This window comes from Limanda limanda, chromosome 2, assembly GCF_963576545.1.
Source record: "Limanda limanda chromosome 2, fLimLim1.1, whole genome shotgun sequence".
NCBI classification, from domain to species: domain Eukaryota; kingdom Metazoa; phylum Chordata; class Actinopteri; order Pleuronectiformes; family Pleuronectidae; genus Limanda; species Limanda limanda.
Genome location: NC_083637.1, coordinates 11,626,987 through 11,640,199, shown reverse-complemented (window position 1 = coordinate 11,640,199; position 13,213 = coordinate 11,626,987). Strand labels below are relative to the sequence as shown.

At 40.4% G+C, this 13,213-nt stretch overlaps 1 protein-coding gene across 2 annotated transcripts; it reads left to right on the top strand.

Annotated features, from left to right (window-relative positions):
- Window positions 1–246: 246 nt before the first annotated feature.
- On the top strand, window positions 247–12,634 carry sh3gl2a (SH3 domain containing GRB2 like 2a, endophilin A1). 2 transcript variants are annotated; one of them, XM_061092881.1, is made up of 13 exons: window positions 247–268; window positions 4,840–4,904; window positions 5,336–5,408; window positions 6,111–6,254; window positions 6,560–6,693; window positions 6,781–6,942; window positions 7,915–8,018; window positions 9,245–9,363; window positions 10,303–10,317; window positions 10,462–10,473; window positions 10,910–10,921; window positions 12,293–12,304; window positions 12,438–12,634. In XM_061092881.1, exons 2-13 carry the CDS (start codon window positions 4,896–4,898, stop codon window positions 12,632–12,634), a joined length of 993 nt encoding a protein of 330 aa, XP_060948864.1. In that variant the 5' UTR covers window positions 247–268; window positions 4,840–4,895. The 2 variants fall into 2 exon arrangements, with proteins under 2 accessions (XP_060948864.1, XP_060948856.1); XM_061092873.1 differs by lacking the exons at window positions 10,303–10,317; window positions 10,462–10,473; window positions 10,910–10,921; window positions 12,293–12,304 and having other exon boundaries at window positions 12,381–12,634.
- The last annotated feature ends 579 nt before the right edge of the window (window positions 12,635–13,213 follow it).

The window sequence follows — 13,213 nt, the reverse complement described above, 5'->3', positions numbered from 1 at the left end:
TGTTTTTGCAACTCTGAGATGGATTGTTATGAAATCAGACATTTTGTATCCAGCAGTTTAAAGGTCCAGTTTGTAAGATTTAGGTGAAATGGATCTTTTGGTAGAAATACATCCAACTTCACCACTAGATGTCACTAAATCTTAAATACTGAACCTTTAAATATTTCCATATTTACTCTGGATTGTTCCGTGAAGAAGGACGAGTAGATATGATAACACCATCTAATTGTACCTTTCCCAGAGAAATCATATCAGGCATCAAACGTTTGTTGGACTTTTCATATCACACAGACGTGAACTAGAATCCAGTGGCTGCAGTGGGATGGGAATAACTCAGCCCGAGCTCTGCAGTGAAACCTTATCCCTTCACTGCCTCTGTGTCTGGAGGCGTCATGAATCAGCTGCATCCTCCCTTTTATATTCACCAGCGCCGTGCACGACAGCCTCCACTACCACACGTGCGTGTGCTTAGCGTGTGACGTCACATGTTACATATCAGCCACGCCACTGCGTCCGTGTACAGTTCACTTCACACGGCCGCCGCCCGCCGCTGCTCAGTTCACCTTGTCACGTCCTTCCCCGGCAGGGGAGGGGAGGATGGAGAGGAGAGAGTGATGGGTGGAGGAGGAGGAGAAGAGAGATGGGTTGTTGAGTGAGACACAGATTAGTGGGACAAAGAAGATCATGAGTAAAAGCTCAGTGACATCGCTGGTTCCCCCAGGAGGGTTGTAGATCTCTGGTTTCCTGGCCACTAGGAGAAATTGGCGGCTTGGTCACATATAGTAAATCTTCGGGGGCAAAAGATCAATCATCAGGGCCGAGGTTATCGACTGTGACAAGCTCTCTAGTCCTCTAGCGTCTCCAGCCATGTTCATCTATGTTAGTGCATCCCCCTCCGTCACTGCAGTAAATTTCAGGTTCTCCGACACAACACTCTCTCTGTCTTTCCCCTCCACATGCCAGTGTCTGGGGGGTTGAACACACGTTGGCAGCAGCGTGTGCAGCAGCTCTGGTCCACTCACTCCACAGCCACCAGCAGCTCATTCCTATTCACTCAGCTTCCTGAGCAGCATGCAGGAACCCACAGGCGCTGCCCGACTCAGTTGATTTTTATCCATTTAGCTCGATAAATGACTGACTCCTTCCCCAACTCCCCAGCTCCTCTCCATCTCTACACACAGACATTTGCACACACACACACAAATAAGATACACTTGATATTAGAGCAGTAAACACTGAGTGAGTTGAAGCCGTCTGAATCGAGCTCAGCTCAATATAAAAAATGAATCCTCACAACTCAAATTACTGCTTGTTTTCTCGTCAATCAGGTTTGTAAATCAGTTCCTGCTGTTCTCACCGACTCTGTATCAACACACGATGCGTCTGTGTTTCTGTTTTTATTACCTTGTTCCTCCATTTTTTATGATTTTAACTTGTGCTGTGGGTTATTGCTCGTGGTGGGAAAATAGGCGTTGTTGCAGATGTTTCCTGCTCAGTACAGCTGTGTGAAATGTGATGTGGTGTAGCTCCACAGAAAAATTGGATTTGACCTCATATTGCTGCTTGAGCAAGTATTGGGACTGCATTTCCTGATCATGTGCAAAACGACTGAAATTCTTAAACAATATTTCACATAGTTGAAAAAGAAAACCTTGTTGAAGGTGAAAATTCCTGTATGAAGAGGATTTGTTGCATTTTGGTTCTACGATTAATCTTCGGATTTGCATTGTTGTTCGAATAAAATAAAAGCTTTGATCAAAATATTTTTTGGAACATTTTTCACAATTTTACTATTTCATAGAAGTTGCATTCCTAGATTGTACACATTATAGAGTAAATATACTATTATATATACATATTATCATTTTCACATTTGTTGCCTCTAAATCCTGCAGGCCCATGCTGTGATACACAGGGAACTTGTTTATTAGCATCGACACCTTTTTAATTATAAATCAAACACCCGAGTTAACGAAACCAATTAAACCTGCTCTCGTCCTCAAAAATGTATAAAACCCTGCTTGAGAAGAAACGCTTCCCTTTTTATAAATCTCTGTGATCTCAGAGATGTTACTGATAAACCTGGTGTGAGCATGAATCATCACCTTGGGAGAGAACATCAGACCAATTCTCTGTGTAGGAGAATAATTTCTAATATCCTCCAGTTGCACCAAAATAGTGACTGTTTCTTTACTTACATCATCGTCGTTATGCCTCATTAATTATTATTTAGTTTCCTAGCAAAAAAACTGGCAGGAATGGCATTAGCCTTGTTTTTTTATCTAAATACAGTTTAGTCTAAAAAGAGACCATCTGTCTTGTGCTTTCACATTATGTTCTCATCTGAAACCAGGCAGCGGTTACATGTGACTGCATTCATATTGTGACCCAGGTGTGCAGTCTAACAGTATGTGATTACACGGCTCGGATGAACAGCAGAAGTGTCACTGTATGTGCATCGCTCGTGTTGGCTCCACACGTGTTAGACGGACACACACGTGTTCACCAGGTTCTGCAGTTTGTCCTGCCGTCAGCGACTTCCTCTTATCAGCTCAGATCCTCAGCGCCTCCCGAGCGGCGGTCGTGAGTTGTGAGCACCGACGTCATGTGGATATTTGCTACGAAGCATAATTAGATATGGAATGGCCGCATGGCTGGGTGTACTCTCACAGTGCAGATAAAATCTATAATTGAGAGCATGGTAAAAAAGGGCTATCCTTCCCTTCAGACTTTGTAGGAAGGTTCTGTGGTCAGACTGGTGGACAGGATCCTGAATGACCCGTCACACCTCAAGCTCTCATTCATCCCAGCGTCCATCACACTGCTTATCAGGAGACGTGTTGATTGGTCATGTATTTAAATAACCTTCCCACCTTGTCTGGCAAATGCTACACTTTGGTTTTTAAATGTAATGCCAGGTTCTCATTTTCCTCTTACTATATCCTTTTAGTGTTTTATCATTTGAAGTGGTTTTAGGGCAGGTGAAATATTAAATATATAAACTCACTTTTATTCTGCATTATTATTTCTGGTCTTACGTGATAGGTCCTTGTGTACTGTTGTTGTTGTTGTTGTTTTCTGTACAATGTAACTGTTCTGCAGCTGCTGTAGCACTTTGGCCCAAGACAAATAATATTGGAGTGGATTGATTTGATCTGTAAATGACAGGAAGCTATAGGCGTAGTAGATGTAACCTGGCACGGGCAGACTCCTGTCTCCATGGCAACCAGCTCAGGGAGGATTCGAAGACTTGGTCGAGATGTGTAGGTGAAACTGACGATGGGAAGTGTGTGTGTGTGTGTGTGTGTTCTGCTCTGCTCTGCTGTCAGAATATTGAGCCGTTTTCCCAAGTGGGATCAGAGGAGACTTTGCTAAGATGACTCATAGAGCAGCGGTCCTCAGAAAGTCTTACGCTGCATAAACCTCTGTCACAGGCTTAGTCTCCCCTGCTGTCTGTCATAAATCAGCCCTCTGTGTCCCGACCCTGGAAAAATACATCTCATCTTCTCAGAGCACTTCCCACTCTATAGGATCTTTAATTGTGAGAGAAAAAACTGCTGAGCTCGAAGATCATTTATTCTTGAAGTGTGACCGTAAAGTAAAACTGACTCATCCTGTCCGGGACGTACATGTGCGGTGTGATTGTGCTCGTTCTCCACTCGAGGAAAGACATCATCCGCTGACCTTGGCTTTTGATGGTTTGTTTCGTCACGGCACTGTGACGTCTCCTGAAAGCGTTTCCCCCCCTCCCTCAGTCCTTTCTCTGAGGGCTGTCTGGCCTCGTGTCGGCAGATCTCCGGCCCCTCAAGGCCGCTGGTTACATCACAGACCAGAGCTGGATGCTGGCAGAGACGGAAATATTATCAGAGAGAGTGAAGGAACGTCAGATGAGAGGAGATATGTGTGTCTGTGTGCTGCTGCTGCATCTGTCTCCAGCAGGAATGAAAAATCTCAGCTTGAGTAGGTTACCAGAAAAATCTGTTTGGGGTGAACGACTAAATTATGTGGATTTCTCTGTGTTTGTTTTCTCGTGAAATCAGTCCTCTGAAATAGCACACACATCTGAAAAGTAAAATCACGTGTCACCAGTGATCTGAGAGCACTGGTGACACGTGAGGTTCAAACTGCTGTTGATGTGATCGTCGGTTAAATTAAATCTCCTCACGTGAAGCTCAGGGTCAAACTGAGATTTATGTGTTTGTTGTTTGACGTTATCTTAATTGAAATGTAGAGGCTGTGACCTGATGAGACACAGACTGGTTCACACTCCACATCCTAACGAGGCTAATTTACACATTTTATTATTATTAATTATTATTTTCAAATATATATGAGACAAGAATCTTACAAGTGATTAGTGATACTAGGAATCCTTGTATTTCTGTTACCTTAGAATGACCTTGTGTCTTTATCTGAAGCTCCTCCCATGTTGCACCAAACACTGGCTTTACAGAGAGCCTTTCACTTTTTCCCATTTGCCGATTTAAGTTTTCCTACAATTGGAAAAAGAGGGGTATTGAGATGGTTGCAATCTGCCACTTCACCAATAGATGTCACTAAATCCTTCACACTGAATTAATCTGTCATTTCTTGTTTGTGTGCAGTGTCAATGAGCAACCTTCACCCATCATCCACACGCTGGGCCTGAGGGTGTTTGTTTATTTTTCATGTCAATGTGAACTTCAGTTCAAATCTGATAAATTGGATTTGACATCTGCAATTTGCAACATTTTATACTGCATTGCAAAAGTGTCCTGATGAATCTGATCAACTTATTATTGATCTTATTTATATGTTATATCAAATCTTATGCTTTCATTCTTTTTGCTTTACAGAAAGTGAGCGAAAAAGTTGGAGGAGCAGAAGGAACGAAGCTCGATCTGGACTTCACCGATATGGAGAAGGCAAGACTGAGTTTCTATTCAACTTCCTGTTATCTTGTTCAGAAGATTATTACAAAATTGATTTCTAGACAAATCTAATGAATCAATCAACCAAAGTTGTACAGGAGAATAAAACATTACCAACCCAGACTTTAAATTGCTGGTAAGATAATAGAAGACCAAACATTACAAAGATCTGTCAGTGTTATCCTGCATTATTGAACCTATTCAGAGAAGTGCTAACACATTGTTTACACCTGCCCCCTTGTTTTTCTATATTAATTGTAAGTGATATAATTTTATATTCTAATGTCGGAGTTAGTGTGTCATCAACTGAAAGAACACAGAAGTGATACTGGCTCTCGGCTCTGCATCGTCATTTTCTGAACTGTTGTCTCTGTACCTTGTGTTTCTGTCTCCGTCCTCGTGTGGGGTCACTTGGTGGTTAACAGAAGATGGACACCACCGCTCGGGCCGTGCTGGACATCATAACCAAGACCACTGAGTATCTGCAGCCGAACCCAGGTGACATGACCCGGCTGTGCATTATCTGTGAATCTGATGGTTTAGTTTCATTTAATCCCGAGTAGCCCAGCAACATATTAATATCAAAAACACGGGCATATCATATATATAAACACACACTTATTGTACAGACGTACACCTCTACTCATTAGGTCCTGTCAATAAATCAATAATACCAGCATGATTATATATTTTCAAGTCTAAATTATTTAACAAGATTTATCCTGTATAGTTTCTCCATATCTGTGATATATACTGATATCAGAATAATGGTTTCTTCCACATCACCCAGCCCTTCATCTCAACACACACATTAAAAAACAAAAAGCACAAAACCATTAAATAATTCTATAACTGCATTTTTGTTTTAAATTATATAATATAATTGCCATATATTGAAGGTCTGTCTGACCTTTTGGGCTTTTATTTTGGTCATGGTATTTGTAACCCTTAATTATGTTGGCCTCACTCTAATAACAGTTTATACTGAATAGTCAAAGTGAATATTATTGGCCATTTAATCGCTGTGCGAACTGCTGTGAAACAATGAGACTCCAGCTCTGTTTATATGAAATAACCTAACGAATTACAGCCAAACACTTTCATGTGGTTTACTCTGGATCCTTGGGCCTTGTTCCATCTGACCATGAATTCAAGACACGCCCAGAGGTGTTTATTTTCATTACTGCCGTGTCTCTGCAGCCACGAGAGCCAAGATGAGCATGATGAACTCCATGTCCCGCATGCGCGGCCAGGAGAAGGGGCCGGGCTACACGCAGACCGAGGCCATCTTGGGAGAGTCCATGCAGAGGTTCGGCCGGGAGCTCGGGGAGGATTCGAACTTTGGTGAGCTGCAGCACATTCAAGCTTCTCACAGACAAACAGGAAAAAAACAAGGTTTATTTTATTTAAATCATTTTATTCCCTCAAGGGCGCAGTGACAATATCATGAAAAATACATGAGTTTATTTTCCAGACGAGACGGACGCCTGAAGTTTGCTTTCAAATTCACAAATGAAGGCGTTAAAGCTTCAGATTCTAATGAGATAGTCTTACTGGAATTAAACCCCCTTCTACACCATATACTGACATATAATTTTATGTAACACATGTGCTTTTAAGAGTGTTTAAATGTGTTCCTTTTTTTACAGGACAAGCTCTGATTGACGCTGGGGAAGCCATGCGTGAGCTGGGAGAGGTGAAGGACGCTCTGGACATGGAGGTCAAGCAGAACTTCATTGATCCGATGCAGAACCTCCACGAAAAAGACCTCAAGGAGATAACGGTACTTACACACACAACGGGGGGGGGGGGGCATCCAAGTCGTCTCCAGGTTAAAGATTCAGATTAACGCTCTGATCTCGTTACACAGCATCACCTGAAGAAGATGGAGGGTCGTCGCCTGGACTTTGACTACAAGAAGAAGCGCCAGGGCGGCAAGGTGAACGACGACGAGCTCAAACAAGCGCTGGAGAAGTTCGACGACTCCAAGGAGATCGCTGAGCAGAGCATGTTCAACCTGCTGGAGAGCGATGTAAGTATCAGGAGTGCTCCGAGTTGTAATATCTGTATCACACAGGGACAATACTGCTTTCCCAACATACCCTAGGTTTTCTAACAACCCCTGTCTTACATTGCTATGGTTTCCAACTGCTACGTCCATTTCCATTCCCCCCTTGAGAACCTTAAACCATTGGAATGAATTGGGGACATGACTCCTTTACATACTAGAGACCAAAGGTTTTCTATAACATCAGCTACAGCAAACCAGTCAATTCTACTCAAGGGGTTGGGGAGGGCTTCTAGAATGTCTGTTTTCGTTCGATCCCACTGCAGCAATGTTGTGAGAACCCTGTTAACTTCTATGATCGACGTAAGGACCCTTTTTGTCTGGATTTCCCAAAGTCCCTTGAAACACTTTTGATTATGTATAAATGTCCTACCAGCCATCATGGTATCACTGCTGTGATCCTCATTCAACCAGATGTCACCTTACAGCTAAAGGAATCTAGATTTAGAGTCATTAGAATGATTGCTTAAAGCTCCAGTGTCTAGGATTCAGTGTCTCTATCTGTGGAATAGGATTACAATTTCCATAATATGTTTTCAGTTGTGTATAATCATCATAATGTTGTTACCTTAGAATGAGCCATTTATGTCTCTGATAGGAGCAGGTCCTCTTCCACAGAGTCCGCCATGTTGCACTGCCATGGTTCTACAGTAGTCCAGAAAGGAAAAATCAAACACTGACTTTTAAGAAGACCTTTTGCCTTTTTTATGGTACCTGTAGGCCACCATAGATTGTTTGTCCAGTGTGGAGGATGCAGCTTGATTCAATTCAGTCAATTTACACACTCATCACTAGAAGCCATGAATCCTACCCACTGAACCTCATACTTTAAACAATTAACAAGTTCATTATTGATGCATAGTGTTTTTGATAGAGAGCATCAGTCTGTGGTGTTTGTGTGTAACGCCTCATGTGTTTCCTCTGTGTGCACAACAGATTGAGCAGGTGAGCCAGCTCTCTGCACTGGTCCATGCTCAGGTGGAGTATCACAGCCGCGCTACTGAGATCCTCACACAGCTCTCCAGCAAGATTGATGAACGGTCAGTACTTTTTCTTTTAGCAGGCGGATGTACTAACATGTGTGATTTAAGATAGATAGATAGATAGATAGATAGATAGATAGATAGATAGATAGATAGATAGATAGATAGATAGATAGATAGATAGATAGATAGATAGATAGATAGATAGATAGATAGATAGATAGATAGATAGATAGATAGATAGATAGATAGATAGATAGATAGATAGATAGATAGATAGATAGATAGATAGATAGATAGATAGATAGATAGATAGATAGATAGATAGATAGATAGATAGATAGATAGATAGATAGATAGATAGATAGATAGATAGATAGATAGATAGATAGATAGATAGATAGATAGATAGATAGATAGATAGATAGATAGATAGATAGATAGATAGATAGATAGATAGATAGATAGATAGATAGATAGATAGATAGATAGATAGATAGATAGATAGATAGATAGATAGATAGATAGATAGATAGATAGATAGATAGATAGATAGATAGATAGATAGATAGATAGATAGATAGATAGATAGATAGATAGATAGATAGATAGATAGATAGATAGATAGATAGATAGATAGATAGATAGATAGATAGATAGATAGATAGATAGATAGATAGATAGATAGATAGATAGATTACTTTATTTATCCCCGAAGGGAAATTAAGTCATCTTAGCAGCCGGTATATTTGAATACAATAAAATACAATACAATAGAATAAAATAAAAAATATTGAGGTAGAATGAATAAAAACAGAAACACAAGATAAATAGGTAGATAAGGTGCAGTGGCAAGATGATGGTAATAGTACTGATGATATGATGGTAATGTTATTGTTAGACAGTATATAAAAATAGTACAGTATATATAGTATATAATATAACATAATATATATTTATATATGATAGTAATTATACCAATATAATAGCAGTATATAGTAATAATGGCAGCAACAGTATATATAATAATAATAGTAAATATTATAATAATAATAACATGTACACATGTATAAATATGTTTTTATAGACTTATATATACAAAGAATATACAGAGAGTATGATATAATATGATATGATATATAGTAGAGGTATAAATATAAGTATTTGACTACAATAGATAATATAAATATAAATATTTAATATTTATCAGCTACTACCAATGGAACAGAATCTGATAATGTTGATCTCTGCTTTTGGGTAATTCTGGGTTTTCCACTCTGCAGGATAAGGGACACCACCGTCAAGCCCAGGAAGGAGTACCTGCCCAAACCCCGCACGTCTCTGGACTTCTCCTCCATCAGTGAGAACCACAATGGAGGCATCCACAGTGCTCGATCTCCAGGTGAGACCCCGAGAGAAACCTCAGCGCTCATGTGCAGAAACTAATCCTGGTTCTATGAACACACGCCGTCGTCTCTCACTGGGGTGAAGACGAGTTTCTGTTTCACGTGAGGTGAAAACAGAACAGACAAATGTGTGGTTGTATTTTCTTGAAGTTTCTGGACTGGTTTCTGTTACTTAATGTTTTTCTTTCCTTTAATAATCCTCTTGTGTTTTTTTTCATTTCTACCATAAATTCTCAAATAGAAGACAAATCTGATCAATGAGTAAATCTTGTGTGTGTGTACATATATCCATATAACACATTTAATCAGAGGAGCATACTCACACTTGTTCTGTCCTTAATCTTTTTACTGCAGAGGTTTCACAATAAAAACCCTCTTGAAGAAGTAAACAGATTGAGTTCACTTAACTACGAGAAGTGTTTCATTGTGAAACATGATCTAATTCATCTGTTTGTATTGACACCAAACGGCTAAATTGATGAAATCATTTTACAAGGAGGAGCTGAACAGGAGACGTAGTTTTCTTACACCAATAATATCGGCAGATATTATTCTCTCACAGACCAGATCAGTATCTGTGTTTATGTTTGGAGATATGAAAACTTATCAGTATTTCAATCAGTCCCCAAAAATCCACTTGTGCACAATGACAAATATACAAGTGTAGAAATTAATAAAAAAAATCTGACAATAACCTGTCAAAATAAGAGCATGGTGCTTTCATGATTTGATATATACAGTATAACAAGTTGTTTGAGAATTCATGGTGCGTTTGTTGTGTTTGCTAATTTATCTCTTTTTTCCAGATCTTTTCCCAACATTTAAGTTTTTACCTGCACTGAACAGAATATATCGATCAATCCAGAACAAATAAAAACATCTGTGTACTTCTCTCCTCTTTCCTCTTATGATTTGTCTTTGTCACATGTTTACAGGGGCGAGGTCTCCAGGTGAGCCAGGTCAAATTTCTGTGTCCTCTACGATCATCACTTCATTTATCCCCCTCATCATTTCCACTCTAAACCCACAACAACGTCTGCTGTTTGCCGTCCTCCCTCCCTCCCCCGTGTTGTTTTCTCTCCCCCTCTTTGCAGCAAGGTCTCCGGGTGAGACAAAAGTGAAGCCCGGAGAGATCTTGTTGAGCAGTTTTTTCTCCATCACTTCACCTCCCTGTCATTTTATTCACCCATCTTTATTTCTGTCTTTTTGTTATAAGGGAATCCCGGAAACAAATAAGACACAAACTGCAGAAAACACAAGTGTCGTCCGCTCAAACAATCTCTGACTGACAGTGACAATGAAAAACAAACGAGAGGACGAGCATTTGCTATTTCTGCTTCCTTCTCCCGATCTGTCGTATCCTCCTTTTTCTTTTTCCGTCCGCCGCTCCGCCTCTTTTCAATTTGTTGTGGGACTTGTGTTTTCATTTTTCATCGACATCTTCACTGTACTCATCCATCATTCCGTCATTTATCCTTCTCAAAATGCGATCGCTAAAAAGTTCTCTTGTTCACCGCTGTTTTTCTACTTCTTCCTTTGCAGCACGATCTCCAGGTGAGAAAAAAGTGACTTGGGAGGAGATGAAAAATCGATCTCTCTTTTTTCAAATTGAACTTTTCGTGGATGTCCTGTTTTGTTTGCATTTTTTGTTTGTTTGCAGTGCAGCTCATCTGCAGCGCTGCTTCTGTCTAACCCCTTCTCTTGTGCCGTCCTTAAAAAGAAAAAAATAATTTCTCCACTTCTTTTATTGTTCAAGGAATAGTTTAAATATAAACAAATTTAAATACACAAACAACCTATAACCTTGAAATAAATCAGGTATCTGTAGAACTGCTGTTTTCTGCTTTGGACAAAGCCAGAAGGTCCAAAGTCTTTTCTTTTGTAAACGTATTAATACAGTTGGAAGACACGTCACATAAAACATAAATCTCACATTTCTGACCCCCCACTTTTCCTGAGCTGCATCTTCTTTGCCTTATAGTAGTGCCCTAAGCCATATTGACTCATTGCTGCCCCCTGAGGTTGGAAAGCAGAAACAACACCAACTGGTACTCAGAGGTTGTAGTGGTAATTTCTTCCCCCAGTCGTCTCACGGGACAATAACCAACCGATTCCAAGCTCAAAGACAAAGAGGCAACACAAAGATGAGCTTTTCTGTTTCAAGCTGGGGATCAAACTACACAATATCAGCCTGATTAGAGCCCAATGATCAATGCTCATCAGGCAAAAAGACAAGTATGACTTATTTAATCATCATCACCTCTGAGACTTAGACCACAGCTGCTCTGCTGGAGGAGATGAAGCCTAACACAAATGTAGACATGATAGAGAGGATGAGGAATGATGTTGTTTTTATCTGTAAAGCAGAGAATCTGAATCAGGTTTTATCGCCAAGCAGGTTTACAGATACAAGGAATTTGCTGTGGGGTGTTGGTGCAATTATAAATAAAGAAAATGTAAAAAAAATAATAATAATAATAAAATATAAAACATAAAACAATACTAAAAGTAAATACAAAATACTAGAAGCAAATAAAAAATACTAGAAGCAAATAAAAAATACTAGAAGAAGATAAACAAATACTAAAGGTGGTAGGGATTGTGTAATATGTACAGATTATTAAAATGCATGTCTAACAAAGTGACGATCTTAACATACAAAAGTATCTTGGAGTCCAACTCCAGCGCTACAGCAAGTGTGTATTTTAGTTTTACAAGAGAAAAGACTCATCAGGACTTAACAAAGATGAGACCCAGGGATAATTTGTGTGTGTTTCCCCAAATATTGAACTATTCCTTTAAACCCCATCTGAATCCACTGTTGCTTACTAGTTGTAACTTTGCAGAAACTGATGATTATGTGTTTTGTCTCTCTTCTGCTTCCTCCCCTCCTCCCTGCTCCCTCCTGTTCTTTGCCCCTTTCAGCCAGGTCTCCAGGTGAGCCTTTCCCGAGCTTGTCTTGTGATCATTACGCCTTCTCTATTTGCATGCAGTGTCGTTCCTCCACCTCCAGCCTCTCGTCTAACGCTGCCTCTCTTTTCTCTCTTCGATCCTCCCCCCTTCTCTCCAGCCCCACTGGACCAGCCCTGCTGTCGCGCCCTGTACGACTTTGACCCCGAGAACGAGGGTGAGCTAGGCTTCAAGGAGGGCGACATCATCACCCTGACCAATAAGATCGATGACAACTGGTACGAGGGGATGCTGCACGGCAACTCCGGCTTCTTCCCCATCAACTACGTGGATATCCTGGTGCCGCTGCCGCACTAGGACGTCCCGACTCGCAGCTTTGTCTCCAGCGGTGACAAAACAAAAAATCCCGGCCTCCAGTTCCTTCCCCCGGTATTCCCAGTAACCTTCTCCTAAACATTCCTTACTTACCACCTGTGCTCCACGTTAAAGGAGTCAAAACAGCAGCAACACAATAAAGATATGAACAAGATTGACAACAGATGAAAAACAAGTATGCACCAGAAGTTAATGAGCGTAAACACGTATTGAGGAGAGATTGATTGTGGTTGCTTCCCCTTATCCCAGGAGGCACCTTCAGGCTTCCGTAGTCACCTTCCCCATCTCTGTCCTGGCTTTTGTCTCGGTTTCATTTGGCTGTCAGTCCGTCATGAGTTTATCAGAACACCTTAGCAAATTCACATTTACTCTCATTCACTATATTATGTGGAAACCATTACAGTAGATAGAAATGTTTTTTCTCACCTAAAATAACCGGTCTACGTGCTTCATGTTTGTTAGAGACTCTAGGTCACAGCATGGTTTCGAAGTGTTTAACGTTTAATCTTATATTTAAAAAGAAAAAAAAGTTAAGTTGAGCTGATTTTTCGTTTTTTTTTT